We start from the raw sequence: 24,311 nt of genomic DNA on the forward strand, positions 1-24,311 counted from the left end.
GGGCAAATCTGGATCATGGCCTCCTGTTGTTTTGGGGAACAACATTGTTCCCCTTCTTGCTCTCTCTGGGGCTGATGGGATGTCAACAACACTATGGCTCTGATACCCTGATGTGTAGTTTGTGCGAGTCTGTTGTTGGTAAGGGCTCAACGATAAATAAAACAAAAACCCAAATGAAGCACTGGTTCAATTTGGGACGTGGCATACAAGACTAAACTTAAGTTAAGTAAGTCTGAAGGAGGGAAAAGACTGGCAAATTTTTCCCAATTTCATTGGGAAAAAAGCGAACCTTTTCATTTTAGTTTGGAATAGTGACAAGAAGAGGTTTACAAGAAGTGGTGCAACCTTATTCATTCTCGGCAGGAACAGAGACGAGGGCGCTTACAAATCTGAGGTTTGCGGAAAGGAGGTTTCAGTTTTATTGTTCCTGTTTCATTAACACTCAGTGGAGTTTCCTGAGTTCTATATGTGAAAAAGTCTGCAGTTATTTCCAAAGAAGGGGAAATCCGATATTCAGCAATGCTTCTGTTTTGTGTATTTTGTGTTTTTTTCTTTTTGTAGTTTTGTATTAATAATGGCGTTTCCTTTCACTATTTTGTCTTTAACATCCAAACATGAATAAAACAGTAAATGTTTATCACTGGAGAATAAAGGAATCATTCCATTTGTGATGCAAATATACTGGAGCAATGTAGCCTTGTTGGGGAGTTGACCTGACTGTAGGGGGTTCCTCTCTACTCCCCCCCCCCTCCCAAAGCTTCCCAAACAGGGCGACAATTATTTCCGGGGCCATTTCCTTGGTTCAGCAAAGATACAAATATAAAAATGCGGCTCCCTTCTACAATTGGATTTGAAGACTCATACAAACTCGCAATAGATGAACAACTGAACAACTTGCATATAAACACAGACTTGTCATGGACAAATTCAGTGATATTTGGAATCCATTCTTACCAATACTGTAGTTAGGTTAAGATCTGGTGAAGAACAATAACAACCTTGTAAAGTAAAAATAGAAAAGAAAAGATACAACTGGCAGTCAGTCCCCCCCCCCGCCCCCCGCTGTTGTTGTTTTGCAGTTTTGTATGAATAAAGACATCATAGTGAAAGGGAACGCCATTAACATCTGAACGTGAATAAAACAGAAAATGTTTACCACTGGAGAATAAAGGAATCATTCCATTTCTGATGCACATTTACTGGAGCAGTTCAGCCTTGGTCAGGAGACGCAGGTGATTTCTCTCCCCACTTCCTCCCCGCCCCCCCCTCCAACCTTCCCAGGCAGGGTGAAAAATATTTCCGGGGCCATTTCCTTGCAAAAACTATGGAAAAGAAAGAAATAACAGAGATGGTAGGGGTAGAGGCATATAAAAAAGTAAAATATTTAGGAATATGGATAACATCAAAAAAAATATTTTTAAAGATAATTATGAAAAAATTAGGCAGGAAATTAAAAGAAATTTGGAAACATGGAATATGATGAACCTCCCTTTAATGGGAAGAATTGCAACTATAAAAATGAATGTACTTCCAAGGATGTTATAGTGGTACCTTGGGTTACAGATGCTTCAGGTTACAGACGCTTCAGGTTACAGACTCTGCTAACCCAGAAATAGTACCTCGAGTTAAGAACTTTGCTTCAGGATAAGAACAGAAATCGCACAGCGGCAGCAGGAGGCCCCATTAGCTAAAGTGGTGCTTCGGGTTAAGAACAGTTTCAGCTTAAGAATGGGCCTCCAGAACGAATTAACTACTACTGTAGTTCTCTTCCAAACTGTTCCAGTAATAACAGGGAATGCATGCTTTAAAGAATGGCGGAGAGAAATATCAAGATTTGTCTGGAATGGGAAAAAGCCAAGGATAAAAAACAAAATTTTAACAGATGTGAAAGAAAGAGGCAGATTCTCATTTCCAGACTTAAAATTGTATTATGAAGCTGCATCCCTAATATGGATCCAAGATTGGATCAAGTTAGACGGGAAGGAAATAACAGACTTGGAAGGACATGATAATAGATTTGGATGACATGCCTACCTCCGGTATGGAAAAGCAAAAGTACATAAAGGATTCCACAACCATTTAATAAGAAAATCATGGTTCAATGTATGGGAGAAATATAAAGATTTATTAGAACTGAAAACACCTTGGTGGCTATCACCTATTGAAGCACTATCACTTAAAATATTGGGGGGGGGGGAGTGGCCAACATATAGAGAACTGCTGGTGGAACAAGAGGGAAAGTTAAAATTGAAAGAATATGATGAAATAAAAGAACATCTTCAAAGCTGGTTGCATCATAGACAATTACAGGATATTTTTAAGGAGGATAATAAAAAAGGCTTCTCATATTCGGTTTCCAACTTCCAAAAGTAAGTGATAGAAGAAAATACAAAATTATTTTAAAAGGCATATAACGTGGGAGACCAAAGATGAAGAAGTAAAGTCAGCAATGATCAAATGGGCGCAAGATGTAGGACATAATATAAAATTTCAGGACTGGATAAAATTGTGAAAAGTAAATTTGAAATTTACAGATTGCATATTATTGAGAGAGAACTATGTACAGATGGTATTTTTCACCGGTTAAATTGGCAAAATGTATAAAAAAACGTATAAAAAAAGTACAAAAATGTATAAAAAAAGAAAGAGTGTCGGAGATGTGAAACAGAAGGTACGTTTTATCATATGTGGTGGGATTGTAAAAAGGTAAAACCCTACTGGGAAATGATATACAATGAATTGAAGAAAATATTGAAAATAACTTTTGTAAAAAAACCCAGAAGCCTTTTTGTTAGGTATTTTAGGTCAAGATATATCAAAATAAATGAGGACTTTATTTATGTATGCCACTACAGCAGCAAGAATGTTGATTGCACAAAATACCAACTAAAGAACAATGGCAAGAGAAGTTGATGAGCTATGCAGAACTGGCAAAAATGACAGATAGACTAAGAGAAAAAGACAACAGAGACTTTGAAAAAGATTGGGAACCATTCATATTATATTTGTAGAAACAAAGAAAGTCACTAGACTTGATGGCAGGATGTACATTATTAGCATTAGAAAATGTTTAGAAGATAGTGAAATATGATGGTGTTATTTTTATGTTTTTAGGCTTGATGTTATGTTATTAATGATTTTTCTGTTAAGAGATTGTTATGTACTGAGTTGAATAGGATCCAAACTGTAGCAGTCGGATTGGTCCTAGAACAATAGGATCCAAAAGGCAGCAGTCTGATTGGTCCTAGAACAATAGGATTCAGAATGCAGCAGTCTGATTGGTCCTAGAACAATGCAGCAGTATGATTGGTTGGCAGGAACCACCCAATCCTGCTCCAGATAGAAGTGAATCCACAACCTGATTGGCTTACAGTAGAATTCCAGAATTAGCCAATCATGTGCAGCCCATTGTGTAAATAATGTATATAAAGCAGATACTGTGAGGGGACATTTATTCATTCCTCCTCACCACTATGAGCTGAATAAAGAGCATGAAATCACTTTGCGACTCTGAGTATATTTCACTGGCGACGAGGGTGGGATCCCGCTGAGCTGACTGCCACACACAGCACCGCAGCACCGCCAACTGCCGCACCGCTGCCTCGCACCGTGTATCCAGGCTTCAGCTCCGGGGCACAAGGAACTCAGAATGGCAGCCAACAGCAGCTTCTCGCCATTCAACCCAGCATCTGGAGACTGGGAAGCGTACGCCTCCCGTTTCACCTTCCTCCTAGAAGCCAAAGGGGTCACCGACGAAGAAGACGCCAAGAAGAGGGCGATATTCTTCAGCGTCTGCGGAGAGGAGACGTTTGAAATCGCCCGGGCTCTCCTTGCGCCTGAAGACGTCGCTACTGTTCCATACAAAACAATAATGGAACAGCTGAAGGGGCACTTTTCGCCGCAGCCCTCAGTGGTGGCTCGTCGAAATGCCTTCTACGCAAAGCGGCAAGCCCCTGGGGAAACCATAACTGGGTTTGTGACCTCTCTCCGCCAAGCCGCCCGGTTCTGCAACTTCTCAGAGCTGGAGAACATGCTTCGTGACCGCCTCGTCGGTGGCCTGAAGGATGAGAAGCTGCAACGGCGCCTCTACGCTAAGAAGGACCTAACGTTCCAGGTCGCTCTGGAGGAGGCCCTGGCAACAGAAGCTGCCGAGAGGTCGACCCAAGAGGCACGGCCGAGCCTGCCATCCCAACCGAGGGTCCACCATGAAGACCTCACCGACGACTCAGGATCCGACAGGGAGGAGGTGCACCGAGTACAGCAGCGCACTCAAGCAGCGCACAGACCACAGCTGCCTCGACGAGAAGGAGGGAACTGCGCAAGCTGCGGGGAGAGTCACGAGAGGAGGACCTGCCGTTTCCGCAACGCAGAGTGCAGGCAGTGCAGAAAATCGGGACACATCGCCCGGGTGTGTCGGGCTCGGCCCACCCGACACCAGGCATCAGATGACCAATCCAAGAGCCCCAGGTCCCGGGGCCCAACGCACCAAGGCAACTCGACGGAGCTCACGGACTTCCAGGTATACCAGTTGCCCCACCCCAACGTAGAGAAAATTTATGTAGAGGTACAGATAGAGGGGGCCCCATGCCGCATGGAGCTTGACACGGGTTCAACTCTATCCATAATCTCGGCAAGGACCTTAAGGAAACTGTGTCCCACTGGGGGTCCCAAACTCAGGCCGGCCCCATTCACCCTCCGGGACTTCCAGAAACGTAAGGTCCCCACAATGGGGGTGGGGACCTTCAGGGTGCAATACCGAGGGCGGACGCGGCAACTGGACTTGCTTGTGGTCAAGGGCCCCTACATTAGCTTACTGGGATTGGCATGGTTTGGACCACTGGGGCTAGCTGTCACCGGGGTGAACCACACTAGCTTACAAGTGGACGTGGACGCCATATGCAAGGAATTTCCAGGGGTTTTCGATGGGAAATTGGGACAGTATACGGGCCCCCCCATTGCGCTACAGCTTGACCCCGCAGTACGACCGGTCAGGCTCAAGGCCCGCCGGGTCCCGTTCGCCTTGAAACCCCGTATAGACGAGGAATTGGACCGACTCGTAGAGCAAGGAGTGCTGGAGCCGGTGCCTAATGCTCCCTGGGAAACCCCAATCGTCACACCCGTCAAGCCTAATGGTTCGGTCCGCATCTGCGCAGACTACAAATGTACCATAAACAAGGCCCTCACGGCCCACGCATACCCAGTGCCAGTGGTCAGCCATGTCCTTGCCACCCTGGCTGGGTCGAAAATTTTTGGCAAGCTGGACTTGGCCCAAGCATATCAACAGCTGCCAGTAGATGAGGCCACAGCAGAGGCACAGACGATTGTGACGCACAGAGGAGCGTTCAGGGTAAAGCGGCTGCAATTCGGTGTCAGCGTGGCACCAGGCATATTCCAGAATATAATGGACTCTCTCCTTAAAGGGATTCCTGGCGTCACCCCCTTCTTCGATGATGTGTTGATTGCCGGCCCCACACCAGAGGAGTTTGAGGACCGCCTCCGCACCGTTCTGCACCGTTTCCAGACGGCGGGTCTCAAGGTGAAGCGGGAAAAATGTCTACTAGGAGTGCCTCAGGTGGACTTTCTGGGATTTATGGTGGACGCAGAAGGGGTCCACCCGACTGGGGACAAGGTACGGGCCATTTGTGATGCCCCAGCGCCCAAGAGCAAGACTGAACTTCAGGCCTTCTTGGGACTATTGAACTTTTACCATTCCTTCCTTCCCCACAAGGCGGCGGTAGCAGAGCCCCTACACAGACTCCTGGACAAGCGGGCCCCTTGGGTGTGGGGCCAGCGCCAGGAGGCCGCATTCCAGGCAGTCAAGGACTTGCTTGTCTCAAACTCGGTCTTGGCACACTTCGACGAGAGGCTGCCGGTGGTGCTAGCATGCGACGCCTCACCCTATGGCATTGGAGCTGTCCTGGGGCACCAACTCCCGGATGGAAGAGAGGTACCGGTGGCGTACTTTTCCCAGACACTCAACACAACCGAGCGGAACTACTCGCAAATCGACAAGGAGGGTCTGGCAATCGTAAAGGGAGTAAAAAAATTCCATGATTTCTTGTACGGGCGGCCCTTCACCGTGGTGACTGACCACAAGCCGTTGCTTGGCTTGTTTGCCCCCGAAAAGCAGACCCCCCAAGTGCTGTCTCCTCGCGTCCTCAGGTGGTCAATTTTCCTTGCCAGCTACCAGTATGCACTGATTCACCGACCTGGGAAGGCGATGGGCCATGCGGACGCCCTCAGCAGGCTACCACTACCGGAAACAGGCCCTGACCCAGCACCTGCACAAGAGGTTATGAGCCTGGAGCTGCTTCCCGACCGCCCCATTCAGGCACAAGAAGTTGCACACCATTCCAAGAAAGATAGGGTCATCTCCCGGGTCCTGGACTGGGTGTGGAGGGGATGGCCCAGCAGCAGCCCCGGGCCAGAATTCGCCGGCTACACAACCCGCAAACATGAACTGTCGGCCCACAAGGGGTGCCTGTTATGGGGAAGCAGAGTCGTTGTTCCCCAGCCCCTCTGCAAAAGGGTCCTCACAGCCCTACACGAGACACATCCAGGGGTAGTAAGAATGAAGGCCCTTGCCAGGAGTTATGTGTGGTGGCCGGGGATCGATGGAGAGATAGAGGCCTGGGTCAAACACTGCCAGGCCTGCCAAGAATCCCGCCCAGATCCCCCAAGGGCCCCAGTCCAGTCCTGGGAGTCCGCCCGAGCACCATGGTCACGCCTGCATGTGGATTTCGCTGGCCCCTTTCAGGGGAAAACATTCTTCATAGTGGTGGACTCCTACACCAAATGGCTGGAAGTCGCACTGGTACCGTCCACTTCCACGTCCGCAGCCATCCGGGTACTACGCAGGCTGTTTGCAACCCACGGGCTCCCTGACACTCTCGTCTCAGACAACGGGACTGCATTTACGTCAGGAGAATTCCAAACCTTCACAGCGCAGAACGCCATCCGCCACATCCGTTCGGCGCCGTTCCACCCTGCCACCAATGGCCAAGCAGAACGCATGGTGCGGACCACCAAGGACACCCTTCGCCGCATGACGCAAGGGGACTGGGAGTACCGCCTTGCCACATTCCTTCTAGCACAGCACAGCACCCCCAGCTCAACGACTGGCCGGAGCCCCGCTGAACTACTAATGGGTCGGCGCCTTGCAATCAGATTGGACCGCCTTCACCCCGATAGAGCTCAGGATGAGGTAGTGGTGGGGGAAGGCAGGAACCCCCGGACCTTCGAGGCCCAGGACCCTGTGTACGCAAAGAATTTTGGGGCAGGCCCAGCATGGGTACCCGCCACAATCACCAGGGTCACTGGCCCCGTGTCGTACGAGGTGCTAACGGATGGGGGGCAATGCTGGCGCCGCCACTGCGACCAGATACGGCGACGATTCCCGGGAGAAAACCAGGAGGAGGACAGGTCAGAGGAGTCCCAAGGGAACAGCGGGGCAGTGAGGCCCATAGAGCAGGAGGGGCCAGCAGGAGAGGCAGAATCAGTAAATACAGAGAGGACCCGTGAGGCCGAAAGGACACCGGAACCAGAACCACGACTGAGCGAGCCGGTTGCACCAGACCAAACAGCCGCATCACAGCCAGCATCCTTGGAACACGAGCCAGAACCCGGAGCCCGGACCAGGGAACACCCCAGGCCACAACGCACACGTAGGCCGCCGGCATACCTTGAGGACTATGAATGCGACCTCCCGGGCAGGACTGGAACTTAGAGGGGAGGGGTGTTATGTACTGAGTTGAATAGGATCCAAACTGTAGCAGTCGGATTGGTCCTAGAACAATAGGATCCAAAAGGCAGCAGTCTGATTGGTCCTAGAACAATAGGATTCAGAATGCAGCAGTCTGATTGGTCCTAGAACAATGCAGCAGTATGATTGGTTGGCAGGAACCACCCAATCCTGCTCCAGATAGAAGTGAATCCACAACCTGATTGGCTTACAGTAGAATTCCAGAATTAGCCAATCATGTGCAGCCCATTGTGTAAATAATGTATATAAAGCAGATACTGTGAGGGGACATTTATTCATTCCTCCTCACCACTATGAGCTGAATAAAGAGCATGAAATCACTTTGCGACTCTGAGTATATTTCAGAGATAACAAAGTGGGTGAAAATAGAAGCAAACCAGAAGCGGAAGTTGGGGGAAGCACTGGAGGGGAGGGAGGGAGGGAGGAATATATAGTAAACATTAAGAATTTGAGATGTATGTAATGAATGAAACAGAAAAATGATTTTTCAATTTTTTAAAAAAAGTGCTGGGAAGTGTAGCTTTTTGGGGTAAACAGCCATTGCCAAATTTCTTTGGCAGACACCATGCACTTTGAATGCATGGTACGGATGTGAAAGTTGCACACTGTAAGGGTTTCTTCTAGTATATGCTGCTGCTTTTCAAAAACTATGAGTCACGCAGAGGCAGGAAATGCCCGCCCTGTGGCTTGAAACTGGAGAAATAAAACTAAGCCTTTTATTCCCTTTTCAGGGAGACGAAATGGCAGACGAGGGTCCAGTCCAGAACCTCTGTGAGGAAACAACATGTTCCATCTGCCTGGAGTATTTCACAGATCCAGTGATCATAGACTGCGGCCACATTTTCTGCCAAAGCTGCATCACCGAGGTTTGGGGGAAATCGGACCAAGAAGCTTCTTGCCCTCAGTGCAGGGAACCTTGTCAGCAAAGGAATGTCAGGCCCAACCGGCAACTGGCGAGTATTGTGGAAATAGTCAAAAAATTCAGCCTTCAGATGGCCAGAGGGGCGGAAGCGCTGGGAAGGGTTTGCGAGAGACACCAGGAGCCCCTGAAACTCTTTTGCGAAGATGACCAAGCCCCCATCTGTGTGGTGTGCGACAAATCCAAGGAGCACAGGGACCACAAGGTGATCCCAAAGGAGGAGGCCTTTGAGGAGTATCAGGTAGGGAGCTGTAGGACTGGGGACCAGACTTCCAAGGGATGCTCAGTTATTCTAGGGATGGGGGAAAATATTTCAGCCTGAGGGCTGCATTTTTCTCTAGGCGACATTCAGGTGGGGTGGGTGGGTGGGTGTTTGTGTCCCAAACGCTGCTGGTTATTGGGGCCTGAGGCAAAAGCGGACAGAGCAACGCTTGAAAATTTCACCTTTTTGCAGTAGGCCAGTTCCTACAAATGCTCTCATTGCCGTCCCTGTCTGCCATCTAAGTAAGTGGAAAGCATTAGTGGAGTTCAGGGACACATTCTAGCCTGGCAAAAAAGACTTGAGGAGGATGTGAACTGGAGCTGGCGAATGTTGCAGCCTGAGGAGAGGCCAGATAGTGAGGCCTGCAGCTCCTATCTTGTACAGTGGTACCTTGGTCTACAAACAGTCCTGTTAATGAACTATTCGGGCAACGAACTCCGCAAAACAGGAAGTAGGTGTTCCGGCTAGTGAACTTTGCCTCAGAAGACAAATGGAAGCCAAACAGTGGAAGGGCATCAGCAGCGGGAAGCCTCAGTAGGGAAAGCACACCTCAGTTTAAGAGCACTTTGGTTTAAGAACAGACTTCCGGAACGAATTAAGTTCGTAGACAGAAGTACCACTGTACTGAGCATTCAGTAGTAGGAATATTCGCAAGAAGTTCCAAGGGAACTTGGAAAGTTCTCATTTCAACCATCTCCCACCTTTTCCTGCCCCAGGAGCCCAGAGAACTACCAGGGCAGGAGAAGGCTGGAAGGCTGATCTGAGGGCCATAGCTCAACAGTAGAGCTTTGACTGAAGAAGGTCCCAGGTTCATTCCTTAGCAATATTATGTAGGGCTGGGGACAGCCTTTGCCCCAAAGCAACTTTCTGTCAGTATAGGAAACAGACCAGAGGTCTGACTCTGTATGAGCCAGCCTTGTGGAAGCATTTGATGTTCCCTAGGTCCCAGCAGTTTCCCATTTTCTCTAGTCCCAGAATTTATGTTGGGAAACAGATGTTATGCCCACCATTTCTGGGGGTACTCAGCTGTACAGGCACCTTTCCACGCCAAATGTTAAAAGTGTGGCACTTCATGGTGAATACTGCAAGCTTTTTTAAAAAAAGAAAGAAAGAAAGAAAGAAAGAAAGAAAGAAAGAAAGAAAGAAAGAAAAGAGCAAGTTCTGAATAGGGTTGTGCACCAGCCACAAACTTTGGTTCGTACCCAGTTTAACTTTAGAAAAGCGCATGGTTTGGTGCAGAAAATGTGAGAGGGTGACTGACTTGGCCCAGGAGCCGAATCTCATACAGATACTCCGTTTTGTGCAAACCTGGTATATGAGAAAACAGTTTATCTCTTACACTGTGTCCCCATAATTTAGATTCCCCTTGTTTTCCCCATATTTAATCAGAATATTAAATATTAGCTTTATAAATATGCATATATTTAATCTAATTCTTCATTAAGAATGGAAGTTTCCTAGAAGCTGCACGTAGACCCTTTTCAACCTTCGTGTTCTTGGTTTCTTGAACAGACACGACTGTTACAGTTTATATCTGTGCTGCCAAAACTAACCCAAATGCCTTTTCGGCCACCCCAGGGTAAAATTCTGCATCATTTGGAGTTCCTGAACAAACAGAGAGAAGAAATTCTGTCTTCTAAACTGAAGGGGGAGAACGAAAGCCAGAATCTGCTGGTAGGTGCAAACCTTCTTGCCTCTCCAGGATGGTTATACTTGACAGAGTGAGGCCTTAATTCTTTGCTTGCACAGTGTCCCAGGTTTGATCATTGGCATTATCAGTTAAATGGATATTGGGTGGTAGAGTTGGGAAAGATCTCCACTTCAGACCTTGAAGAGCAGCTGCCTGCTTGTTTGGAGGTTCTAGCAGGGGAGCGCAGCTATCGTATACCCTTGACCGAAGAACGGTACACTCCTTCTATCTGGGATGGTCGTCCTCTTCCACCGAGCGCGCAGCTTCGGGAGGGACGCACATGGAGCGGTGAGGGAGGAAGGGGACACCCGCCTAGCCAGCCAGATCAGCCGGATCAACCCTGGCGATCAATGGGGTGACAGATGTTTTACTTTTTTGGCTATATTTTAAAAACTTTATTCTTTTTCTTTCTGTATTCTGTATTTTTTGAAACTTTAATAAATATCATTTAAAAAAAAAAAAAAAAGAGCAGCTGCCTGCAAGGCTAGACAACATTCAGCAGGACAGGCTAAAACTGGTAGGTTTGTCTAGGGGCGAATGTGGTCCTTGAGTCCAAAAATGTCCACCCATGCCAGCATTAATCCTTTAAGAATGAACCCCACAAAGCCAGCCTTCTTCCTCCTCCTTCTTGTCACTTCCTCATGGCCCTACTATTAGGCAGAGTGAGGTGGCCAAGGCAGGATGAAGATACCAACAAATGGAGAGCAGCAGCAGCAGCTAATAGATCGGCAGGTGAGCAGCAGGAAAATACTGAGGACCGAGCCAAGCAAAGAGGCCGTGTCCTGCTAAGCCAGCCTGCCTGCCGCCCTCAACTGTGGCTGAACTTCTGTACCATTGTGAGTGTTGAAGTAAACATCAGCTGCCCTGCCAGTCAGCTTGCGCATATGGAATCAAAGGGACATCTAAACGTTTTTGTCTGGCCATGACTCTCTCTTTGCAGAAGCAGACAGACATGGAGAGGCAGAAAATCATGGCCGATTTCCAGCAGTCGCACCAGTTTCTGGAAGAACAAGAGCGCCTCCTGCTGGCTCAACTGAAGGAACTGGACGATGGGATTAAATCCTGTGAGGACCAACATATTGCAAAACTCTCTGAGGAAATGTCTTCTATTGACGACCTTATTAAGGAGCTGGAGGAGAAGCAGAAACAGCCAGCGACTGAATTCTTGCAGGTAAGAGTTGGCACAATTAAATATTCCAGGTTGTTCTGCAGGTAAAGGTTGTACTCCCAACCACTCTGTCTGTTAGTTTATAAAAGTATTCATAGTAGGGATGTGCACTGGCCACACATTTTGTTCAAAACTGTGATTTGGAGCTTCAACAAACTAGTCATGATTCAGGTTGACCAATGCGAAGGCTTCCCTGTTCTGCTTCTGGGTCCTGGTCTCCTTCCTTCCCCAGCTTCAATACTTGGTAATTTTAAAACATCTCTTACTCCCCATCCTCCCATTTGATAGAAGTGGATGAAATTTGTAGGCAAAGCCGCTCCTGCAGTATGGATGAAGCCTGCCAAATTACAATGGATCCAGGGAGTTTTTGTGCTAGCATTGGCAATGGCACCAGCAACACCTGGCCAGTTGAGTTCTCCCTCTACCCAATTCAAACATGCCCTCGCTGTTGTGTGTAGAGCAATATACATCATGAGCGGTAGCAAGTTGACATCTGCTCTCAGGCTGGCAGCACCAGTGGTGAGAGCAAGTAGCAGAGCATAGCCTGGGATCACTTGGAGTTGGCAGAAGATCCCAGGTGTGCCATCTGTCTGCATTTCAGGAAGAAGCATAACTGGGGGGTGTTCTGGGGCAGAGAGCTCCCCTCTCAGTCTCAAGCGAGGATTGCCATGTTTCCTGGAAATCATGGACATGCCCTCTTTTGGGGGGCCTACATGCCCATCCAGGGGGATTTTCAAATTTAGAAACAAATGTCTGGGCTTTTGCAGTTTTTTAATAAAGCAGCTGGAGGAGAAACAGAAGCCGCCAGTGGCTGAATTCTTGCAGGTGAGCGATGGCACAATGAAACCGTCCAGGTTGTCCTCTGGGGAAGGGCTGTTCATTGGTCTGTAGAAGTCTATACAGTGGTACCTCGGGTTACAGACGCTTCAGGTTACAGACTCTGCTAACCCAGAAATAGTATCTCAGGTTAAGAACTTTGCTTCAGGATGAGAACAGAAATCGCGTGGCAGCAGGAGGAGGCCCCATTAGCTAAAGTGGTGCTTCAGGTTAAGAACAGTTTCAGGTTAAGAACGGACCTCTGGAACAAATTAAGTACGTAACCAGAGGTACCACGGTAGAAGTATTTACAGTAGGCGTGTGCACTTCAGTATTTGGTTGATATATAAAGAAAAGGGGAAAGTAATAAACTGCTGGAGGCAACTGGTGCAAGGAACTGAATTTCTCTCATTCTGTCTCTTCCATCTAGAATATGAGAAGCATCCTGGAAAGGTATGTGGCTTTGTTATGAATATGAAAATGAATAATATTAATTTCCTTGCTCAGAGGTAAGGGATAATTTGATTTGGTCTATACTTTTATGTGAACCAATCTACTTCACAGTTTACAGACCAATAAGCAGATCAGAAAACAGTTACCAATCTGATTGCACACTTTTACAAATGTTGTGATGCATTTTTTATCCAAAACTGTATATCTTGTGCGGTGAAATTTACAAAAAGCACATTGGGGGATGCATAGACCAGCATACAAAAATGGATAGGATTTTTTTGGAGGGGTGCATATAAAATGCATATTTTAGAAAGAAGTGATGATATTTCTTCATCTACTGTATACTTCATAGCAGAGATGGTGATGGTGGTGGATTATTAGATTTCTTACTTGCTCTCCACTGTCAGGTTCCAGGGCAGCTTGTGAATTAAAATACAATATTAAAAATAGTTAAAACAAATTACAATCCAAGAAAACTGGGTGGGTCCTAAAATACATCTCCTAGATGACAAAGGCCAGGGTAAAGAGAGGCTCTTATTAGTTACTTGTGTGCAAACATAATTTGTTGGAGAAAATATTCATTAAGGTTGTGCTCCAGATTCAGCTGGATCCTCTACCAAATTGGGCCAATTTATACCCTGTTCTGATCAGGAAGAAGCAGCAACAAATCACAACTTAGTTAACCAGGTGTTTCTGACCCAGCTGTAATTTTTAACATGGTATGGTATGCAATGTGTGTGTCAAAATTTCAGACAGATAGTTTGAAAATATTTCTGCATCTTAACTGTAAAGTTTGGTTTTTAAAAAAATAAAAGAGAGGTAAAATAGATTACGGATTGATCATTTATATGTAAATGTTATATGAAAAAAATGTTTATGTAAATTTACACTTTATCCCCCCCCCCCCATTATACTTCATTTTCCCGTTTGCAATAGGTTTTTGTAATGGACACAGGGCAGACAATACCATTCGCTGCTATCACAGGGCTCATCCACACTTCTGCCTTTCCTGTGATTTCTAAGCAAAGGTCTCAGAGGCTTTTCTTTTGTCCCGCCGCTTTTCCTGGGGAAACCTGCTGCTTACCACAGAATTGGAAGAAACATAAATCCGCAGAAAACCCAATAAATGTTTGCTTCTATTTTGCTGTCAATCCGCAGAAAACCCGACTGACCTTTGTTCCGATTCAGCGGTAAACAGTGGGGACTTTCGTGGGGAAACCAGGGGGAAAGAAAGAAAAACCTATCATGGACGAGCCCTTGGTATCTTTCTGCTGTTCCCACTTTTCTCCTTCATTCTGACGACTGAATTAAGATTGACTTGAGAATGACCAGATGGATCACAGTAAACCTCACTTGCTTCTTCCTAGGTGTAATAAAAATAAAAATAAAACCATAGATGCAATAGTTTTTCCTCCTGGATTAAAAGAGCAAATAGATAAATTCTCTAGAATGCATCCTTTTTTGGAGAAGGCGACCAAGAAATTCAAAGGTAACAAACATTATTGTGTGTTAGATGTGGGATAGATGATGACTGATGATAGATAGATAGATATCAATATAGTTGCATGTCATGCCAATTTCCAAACAGTGAATATTCCAGGGGTCCCAGGCTGCTTCGCCAGGGTTTGAGTTTCCTATTGGCAAATGAGGCACAGCAAAGACTGTGGTGTCTTTAGGATATATGGTTTATTTACACATACAGTGGTACCTTGGGTTAAGTACTTAATTCGTTTTGGAGGTCTGTTCTTAACCTGAAACCGTTCTTAACCTGAAGCACCACTTTAGCTAATGGGGCCTCCTGCTGCTGCCGCACTGCCAGAGCACGATTTCTGTTCTCATCCTGAAGCAAAGTTCTTAATGTGAGGTAATATTTCTGGGTTAGCGGAGTCTGTAACCTGAAGCATATGTAACCTGAAGCGTATGTAACCCAAGGTGCCACTGTATATACAATCTGAGCCTACAATTGAGCGGTTCACAGCACAGACACCCCAAGACAGTCTTATTTTTCCATAGCCACAGCCTTGGATTCAAAACAGGAATCAAGCATCGTGCTCTGATTCTCTTTATGGCTTGCTGGGATTCAGCCGTCAGAAACAGTCTTCGGGCAGCAATCACTGAAATGGCAACTCATGTTGAAAATGTACATTTTGGCAAATTGTTATTAAAATAGCTCAAAAAAAAGAAAAGTTCAACCATTTTCTTCAAAAAGGTCAATAACATTTGTGTCCAGACTTTCACTTTTTGAAATATGGCAACCCTACCACAAGGAAAACCAAAAAAGTTATGTCCCAATCAAAGCAGAAAAATTTAGTTTGACATATCTGCTCAGTGCATCGGGGTCTGGTTTTAAATTTCTCCCTCTTAACTTTAAAAGAGAATGGGAACCATTTACAACATATATGAGGAGGCAACATAAAGAAATGGACTCATTGGCAGGGTTTGAGTAAACAATCACAACTGTATACAATGAAAAATGAGACTATATGTATTGAGAAATTTTGGGGGAAATAGTATGCAGGGTGAACAATATGGAAATAAAACAAAATGGGAGTATGAGGGAAGTCCAGGGGAGGAGGGTCAAAATATGAAAAAATGTTAAAAATATATTGTTAGAAGTGGTATACATGGAAAAATCAATAAAAATGATTTAAATAAATAAAATAAATAAATTTCTCCCTCTTTCTTCTTCATAACAGAGTCCCTGGAAGAAGTACAGAATAAGGGTAATATTCTGGGATTTAATGAGATGGGAGGATTTTGAAGGGAGGGGGTGCTTGGGTAAGACCAAGAAGGGGTATTTGTGCTAATGGCAAGGGTTCACATCTGACAAGCAAACAAATATTGGTACATTCTGTATAGCCCTTAATGAAATTCTCTTCAATATCAAAGATTCTTCTTGATAAAAGTTAACATGAGATGCAGAAGAGGCTTTTTATTAACAACTGGTAGGGCAGTGACTGTGCCCCGGCAGTCTTCAGAGCTAAGGCCCACATTCTCTCATTTGCAGATGGTCGTTTGTTCCAATTTATCACCAAAGAGCAGGTTTTCCCTGAGAAAGAAGAGAGGCAAAGGCAAAACCGCTCAGAGCCATGCCTGGGAAGCACAGGGCAAGCCCAAAATCACCCAGATGCGTCCTTTCTAGGCATGGGACAAATGGAAGGGTTGACAAGCCTTTAGCTGAGCATTTATTAAGGGCACCTCACAAGCAATCAAATTTCTTCTTCTTGCAGCTGACTCGTTGCTACTCTCCTCAAGGACAGAGAGCGTGCAACAAGATGAAGGGAGAAGTTACTCAAGAAAACTCCAGAGGGTATCATCAGGTACATTGCTGTGTTACTTACTTATAGGGGGTTTTGTGTGTGTAAACGAGAGAGAGAGAGAGAGAGAGAGAGAGAGAGAGAGAGAGAGTTGGTGACGGGACATATATGTGTCTGTGGGTGGGATATACCGTATTTTTCGCTCTATAGGACACACTTTTTCCCCTCCAAAAATTAAGGGGAAGTGTGTGTGCGTCTTATGGAGCGAATGCAGGATCCTTGGCTTCAGTGATAGCAACGCGAAGCCTCCGAAGCGCAGTGGGAACGCTCCCTCCGCGCTCCGGAGGCTTCGCGTTGCTTTCGCTGAAGCCTGGAGAGCGAGGGGGGTCGGTGCGCACCGACCCCTCTCATTCTCCAGGCTTCAGGGATAGCCGCCTGAAGCCTCCAGAGTGCAGCGGGAACACGCGCTGCACTCCTGAGGCTTCGGGTTGCCTTCACTGAAGGTGAAGGCAACGTGGGAGAGGGAGAGCTGCGCAGCGCCCCTTCAGCCAAGCGGGAGGAGAAATGGAAGGGGCTCTGTTTCTCTTGCCGCTTCGCTGAAGGGACGCTGCGCAGAGAGCGGGAGAATTTTTTTTCTTGTTCTCCCCCTCTAAAACAAGGTGCGTCCTAGGGTCAGGTGCGTCCTATAGAGCAAAAAATACCGTAGAAGGAAAATGCTAGAAGAGTATGTTTGCAGGTTGCCGGTAAGCCGAGGCGCCAAGGTCTGCCCAACATGGGGGAGGGGGCACCTTGTTGCATGCTTGCTCATGATGTCAGAAGTGCAACACGCATGTGTGATGTCACGTAAGTCAGGAGGAGGCCCGGTGGGGCCCTCCGCCATTGTGGGGAGAACTGGTGGAGCCTGCCACCACCACAGGGAAGCCCATCAGGACTGCCGCCGTGGCCCAGCCTCTCAAGGTTGGGAGGCTCAGCCCCATCCCCACAGACTTTGGGGGGGCTGAGGTGTCCTCATTGCCATAGAATCATAGAATCATAGAATCATAGAGTTGGAAGAGACCACAAGGGCCATCGAGTCCAACCCCCTGCCAAGCAGGAAACACCATCAGAGCACTCCTGACATATGGTTGTCAAGCCTCTGCTTAAAGACCTCCAAAGAAGGAGACTCCACCACACTCCTTGGCAGCAAATTCCACTGTCAAACAGCTCTTACTGTCAGGAAGTTCTTCCTAATGTTTAGGTGGAATCTTCTTTCTTGTAGTTTGGATCCATTGCTCCGTGTCCGCTTCTCTGGAGCAGCAGAAAACAACCTTTCTCCCTCCTCTATGTGACATCCTTTGATATATTTGAACATGGCTATCATATCACCCCTTAACCTCCTCTTCTCCAGGCTAAACATGCCCAGCTCCCTTAGCCGTTCCTCATAAGGCATCGTTTCCAGGCCTTTGACCATTTTGGTTGCCCTCCTCTGGACACGTTCCAGTTTGTCAGTGTCCTTCTTGAACTGTGGTGCCCAGAACTGGACACAGTACTCCAGGTGAGGTCTGACCACAGCAGAATACAGTGGCACTATTACTTCCCTTGATCTAGATGCTATACTCCTATTGATGAGGCCCAGAATTGCATTGGCTTTTTTAGCTGCCGTGTCACACTGTTGGCTCATGTCAAGTTTGTGGTCAACCAAGACTCCTAGATCCTTTTCACATGTACTGCTCTCAAGCCAGGTGTCCCCCATCTTGTATTTGTGCCTCTCATTTTTTTTGCCCAAGTGCAATACTTTACATTTCTCCCTGTTAAAATTCATCTTGTTTGTTTTGGCCCAGTTCTCTAATCTGTCAAGGTCGTTTTGAAGTGTGATCCTGTCCTCTGGGGTGTTAGCCACCCCTCCCAGTTTGGTGTCATCTGCAAATTTGATCAGGATGCCCTTGAGTCCATCATCCAAGTCGTTGATAAAGATGTTGAATAAGACCGGGCCCAAGACAGAACCCTGTGGCACCCCACTAGTCACTCTTCTGCAGGATGAAGAGGAACCATTGATGAGCACCCTTTGGGTTCGGTCAGTCAGCCAGTTACAAATCCACTGAGTGGTAGCATAGTCAAGACCGTATTTTACCAGCTTCTTTACAAGAATATCATGGGGCACCTTGTCAAATGCCTTGCTGAAATCAAGGTAGGCTACATCCACTGCGTTCCCTTCATCTACCAGGCTTGTAATTCTGTCAAAAAACGAGATCAGGTTAGTCTGACATGACTTATTTTTCAGAAATCCATGCTGACTATTGGTGATCACAGCATTCCTTTCTAAAGAATTTGGAGTTGGTGCTTGTGCTGGTACGAAACCTTGAGTCTCCTCTGGCAGAGGCATCAGAGCCAGTGCTCATGCTCCCTTTCTCCTGCCCACCCCACCACTTGTAGGCAGTGGCGGAGGAACCCTCTCCGGCACCTGGGGTGGGACGCCGAGGGACGGGGCAAACTGCCCGGTGGCGCACGCACAGCATCCCATACAGACACCCGTATGGATGGCGCACGAGAGCTGCAGCTTGTACTGACACCGTGAGAGTGGCGCCCATGCTGACTGTGCACGCCCTCGGCCGCTCTACAGCTGGGGGGAGGCAGGGGCCATCTTGTCACACACACCCCAGAGTGGCACCCGGGGCGGCACTGTTAGGATCGTCCTACACTCGTGTAGGACCCTGGTAGAGACACATGCCTGACTGGCATGTTCTCTCCCTCCTGGTCAGTCATTCGGGAGCTTCAAAAGCTTTCTCCAGCCCGATCTTCACAGCGACTGATACCAAGTAACATCAGCACACTTACAGTATTTGCAGTTCACGTAACAGAACTCAATAGCACAGCATTTTGGCTAATCTACTTTATTTACATATAATACACTCAGAGCATTCTGCCTTAGCTTCTTCCTCTTTCTCATCAGACAGCAAAAAGAGAAAGGACAAAGGACAACAGTCCCACTCCACGGAATACAGTAATATAAACATCCTGTCTCCGTCATACACCGTTGTGTGATAGACAACAATCTCATGACTGCAAACACAGAGCAAGAATCCTAACAGGCCGGCCCCCTCCGCCCCCTACTTTGTACGCCCCTGCTTGTAGGACACCTGTCCTTCCCCATAGCAGCTTCTGAGGTCTCCCACAGCTGCACATGTGGTCCACACCTTTGCTACTTCCTGCCCTGTGCCTTGCCTCCCACTAACCACCCCCAGTCCTTAACAACACCCGGCAACACTTGGCTGTTGTCAGGGCAAAATTCAGTGGGAAGAACCCTTAACTATTTTCCCCAGTATTGCTTCGTTTGGTCCCCAATTGCGTCCCTAAACCAACCAGAGCACAACTGTTTGCGTCTTAGTTGAGCGTTTCTTAAGGATGCCCCCAGCCACTTGTGTTGCTTGCTGTTGCTGCAGGTGATTCCTTCCAGCCTTCCTTGAGGTCAGCAAGCATGAGGGAAGGGGAAGTCAGGACAGGGAGGCAGGGGAGCAGCTTGGGAGCACTCCGGAGAGTGTCATCAGGTACGTTGCTTTGTGACTTTTGATTTTTTTGTGTTTGTGAGACAAAGAAAAAGAAGAAGAAGAAGAGTTTGGACTTGATATCCCACTTTATCACTACCCGAAGGAGTCTCAAAGTGACTAACATTCTCCTTTCCCTTCCTCCCCCACAACAAACACTCTGTGAGGTGAATGGGGCCGAGAGACTTCAGAGAAGTGTGACTGGCCCAAGGTCACCCAGCAGCTGCATGTGGAGGAGCGGAGACGCGAACCCAGTTCACCAGATTACGAGTCTACGGCTCTTAACCACTACACCACACTGGCTCTCCTTTCCTTTCCCCCACCCACTTTTTTTTTTTTTAAAGAAACCCTCCGACCTGTCCCTCTGTTTCCCCGACTTTCATTTCCCTCTTCCCTCTGGTCTTTCTTCCTTTTCTCCTTCCCAGCCCAAGGGCTCTTCCCCCCTCCCATCAACATATACGTGGGGTATGTGGTTCAACCCTATCTGGGCCTGCTCAGACGTAAGCTCTCCCGAGTAAAATGTGGTTTAGTCCTGAGTAAACATGTACAGTGGTACCTCAGGTTAAGTACTTAATTTGTTCCAGAGGTTCAGGTTAAGAACTGAAACTGTTCTTAACCTGAAGCACCACTTTAGCTAATGGGGCCTCCTGCTGCTGCTGCGCCGCCGGAGCAAGATTTCTCTTCTCATCCTGAAGCAAAGTTCTTAACCCGAGGTACTATTTCTGGGTTAGTGGAGTCTGTAACCTGAAGCATATGTAACCAGAGGTACCACTGTATAGGATTTCACCCTTGTGCTTAGCTTCTTGGGCAAGTTGCTCACCCTCACCACTTTGCTCTTTGTAAAACGGGTTTTAGGGACTCTTTGGTTTGGTGAATGTCCATTTGGACATCTGGAACACGTTGGTTATGTTTCTGCAGCACAGTGGATTCCCCCTCAGACCTCAGTGTTGGAGCAACAACTTCTCACAGAAACTGGGGACACTTCAAAGGTAGAATTTGGATGAGCAAACAGAAACCAGTCTAGTACAGTCATACCTCGGGTTACAGACGCTTCGGGTTGCGCGATTTCGGGCTGTGCACCGTGCTGAACCCGGAAGTACTGAAATGGGTTACTTCCAGGTTTCGGCGCTTGTGCATGCACAGAAGCACTAAATCGTGCTTTGCACATGTGCAGAACTGCTGAATCGCGACCCGTGCCTGCGCACACTGTGGGTTGTGGACACTGCGGGTTGCGAACGTGCTTCCCACACGGATCACGTTCACAACCCACTGTACAAGGCTTCAATGCAAAGTCTCTCTCTCTCTCTCATGAGAGGGTGCAGTCCTTTAAGCACAAGAAAACTTGTAAAAGAAGGACACCTGTACTTTGCCTGTGGCAATTTCCAGGGTCCTTTCCTGGTGGGCATGCAGTCCACATCTTGGTCACTTCCTTGAATTTCCCGCGTTGTGCTTTGCCTCCTCACACCTTGCCTTTAACAACACTTTGCTGTTTCAATGTAAACTTCCCTTAGGCAGGACCTCCTGGGAGGAACATCAGTGTTGCTTTGGTTGATCCCTGATCATTTCCCTCAGTCAACCAGAGCACAACTGTTATGTGTCTTACTTGGCCATTTCTTAAGGATGTCCCCACCTAATCATGTTCCTTGGTTCTGCAGTTGGCTCTGTAATGCCCTCCTCAACACCAGAGAGCATACAACAAGGTGAAATGTGCATTATGAGGGAGAAGAGCAACTCGGGAAGACTTGGGAAGATAGCATCAGGTACGCTGCTTGGGGACATTTTTTCCCCTATTTGTGTGTGAGAGAGAGTGGGGGGGAGATTTTGCAGTCAAATCTACAGTAATACTGCACATACTTACTAGTTCGCATGTGAATGAGTTAAGACCATAGAGCTGTCTTGCTGATAGGCCATAGACCATAGAAATGTAATTGGTAGAGAGGGCAGTGTGTGGTGTCATTTCCCCTTCTCTCCTGAGGGGGAAGAAGCCAATAAATATTTCCTGTTCCTTCTCTCTCTCTCTCTCTTCCTTCGACCAACAATGGAGGCAGACATGCCTCCACTTGCTCCAGATTCTGGTGCATGCCTGAAGCTGGTTTTGTTTTGTTTTTTAAAAATACAAGTATTATCTTTAATGCTGTTGCTGCTAACAATGAGTATATGTTTTAAACTTACTTTTCAGTCTGTGGCCCGTTTTGTTTTGTTTTGTTTTGTTTTGTTTTGATAGACAGGGGAAACAAAGGAAGAGATCAGCCTAACGGCTAATTCCTGGCTAATTCACAATCTGTCCTTCCAGTGAGCACTCAGGGCTGATTTCCTGAAGAATGGAGAGGTTTGATCTTCTTGCAGTCCATGGGACTCTCAAGAGTCTCCTCCAGCAAAAAAAAACCTGGAGCAGGAACCGGCAAGCCACTCCAGTATCCCTGCCCAGAAAATTCCATGGACAAAGACAACAGGCATATAAAAAAACCATAGGGTATCACAAAAGTTAGATGCACACATGCACCTTGCCCTATAATTCAAACACTGACCCGGCTCCCCCCCTCTCTCTGTGTGTGTCTCTCTTACAGTGAATATAGTTTTGGATCCAGAAACAGCAAATCACTACCTCATTCTCTCTGAAGACAGGAAGAGTGTGAGATGTGGAGGGGAAAGGCAAAATCTGCCCGACAGCCGAAAGAGATTTGATCCGAAGACCTACGTGCTGGGCAGCGAGAGATTCCGTGCAGTAAGAAAATGGTGGGAAGTGGAAGTTGGGGGAGAGAAAAATGCCACGTGGGCTGTGGGGGTGGCACGCGAGTCCACCCCGAGGAAGGGACAGGTCAGCCTTCAACCTAGTGTAGGAATCTGGGCTGTCGGGAAAGCCATAGTTGGCTCACTGTATGGACTTTGGGCTTTTACTGCCCCTGAGCGGACGCCTTTGCTCTTAAATCATGAGCTCAGGAAGATCCGGGTGACTCTGGACTATGAAAGGGGTTCTGTGGGATTTTTTGATGTCGAAGGAGATGTCTTGATCTTCACTTTCCCGGAAGCGTCCTTCTTTGGGGAGGAAATCCGGCCCTTTTTCTTGGTCGGGCAAGGAGCTGAACTGAGCTGCTGAATCTTGAGGGCACGACTCCTCACAGCCCCCTTCCCAATAGCCCCCAATGCCCCGAAAAAGAGGAGTTGTTTATGCACTTCCCGTGCAGCTGCGTGAGATTGCCATGTGGGAAAAACAGTGCTTTTAACAGTGGTCGAACAGGCTAAGCCTCTTCTAGTATGAAAATACAGTCATGGGAAAAGCTTCGTCACGACTGTATTCCCTCTCATTTTGTATTATGGCAGCCAGGTTCTGTTATGGTATGATGCTATATGCTCCTATGGCAGCCATTTTGTTACTGGTACCGAGAGCACTCCCTCAAAACTTGAAATGTGCCCTCGTCCAAAATAGGTGGCATCCGCTGGTCTATAATATCAATTCTGTACTGTATTGAGTGTTTTGCATCAATAAACCATCTCCATGTTTTCAGTTGCAATGTTTAGTCTGTGGTCCTTATCCCTGGCTGAGGTGAAAATCTAAGCCTACAGTAACAACCTAAAGAGAAAATGTCCGCCTTCCTAAGCAGAGAACAAAATTCATGGAAGATTAGGGTATGAATGGCTATTGGCCTTGAGGACTATGTATTTTCCCTGCCTGTCAGTCTGAATACCAGATGGCGGGAACAAAGAGTGCTTTTCCACCCTGGGCTTCCAGAACATGGTTGGCCACTGTGAGAATGCAAAATTGGGCCAAATGGGCTTTTGACTTGATCCACCCCCCCACACACACAACGTTCTTCACACACACAAAGCTATGTCACCCCACAGAATTGCCACTGCAGACCACCTGAATGAAGCTCATAGACCTCTGACGGTCCACAGACGCACTCCGGGAACCCTTGGTCTAGAATCCTAGAAGCCATCTGTGATTATAACAGGTGTGCAGGCTACTCCTGGTTTGGCGACACGTGTATCCTCTGTTCCACAAGGACAAAATTTATCAACCCCACATTTATTGTACACCTGGCCTTGAGATGAGAGGTAAAGCGATGCATTTAGCATGGACAGCGCCATGTCACTAGCTCTACTCATTCACAGCCATTCCAACATGCTTCCATGTTCAGAACAGAAATAGCTCCAATTCCTTCCTCCTCCTCCTCCTCCGGGCACTCAAACCTACACACAGTGATCAACACAGAATTCTTCCCTTGTAGATCACCAATACATGAGCTAAAAGCAAAACAATGTGCTATTGTGAGGTTGCCCAAGGTGGGCACATGACTCGTTGACATATGTTCTTCTTCTTCTTTGGCGATCACTCGTAGCTGAGTAAGATTGTCTTCCATGAACACGGCCTTAACAGTGAGTCCATAAGTGACTGTGGAGGCCAATTCTGGATCCATACATCCTTCCACAGTGGAGACATTGGTTTCCAGGCGGGAGTTGAT

The 24,311-nt window shown here is 47.2% G+C and overlaps 1 protein-coding gene across 1 annotated transcript; it reads left to right on the forward strand.

Annotated features, from left to right (window-relative positions):
* The first annotated feature begins 1,309 nt into the window (after positions 1-1,309).
* LOC308469606 (zinc finger protein RFP-like) lies at positions 1,310-23,360 on the forward strand. The gene is made up of 11 exons (XM_080992309.1): positions 1,310-1,351; positions 8,494-8,922; positions 10,522-10,617; positions 11,574-11,804; positions 13,048-13,070; positions 14,438-14,559; positions 15,767-15,793; positions 16,301-16,390; positions 19,747-19,851; positions 21,504-21,608; positions 22,416-23,360. The coding sequence occupies exons 1-11, from the start codon at positions 1,325-1,327 to the stop codon at positions 22,943-22,945; spliced, it is 1,785 nt and encodes a 594-aa protein (XP_080848435.1). The 5' UTR covers positions 1,310-1,324; the 3' UTR covers positions 22,946-23,360.
* Positions 23,361-24,311: the final 951 nt, after the last annotated feature.

Source organism: Podarcis pityusensis (assembly GCF_964106645.2).
Source record: "Podarcis pityusensis genome assembly, chromosome: 2".
NCBI classification, from domain to species: domain Eukaryota; kingdom Metazoa; phylum Chordata; class Lepidosauria; order Squamata; family Lacertidae; genus Podarcis; species Podarcis pityusensis.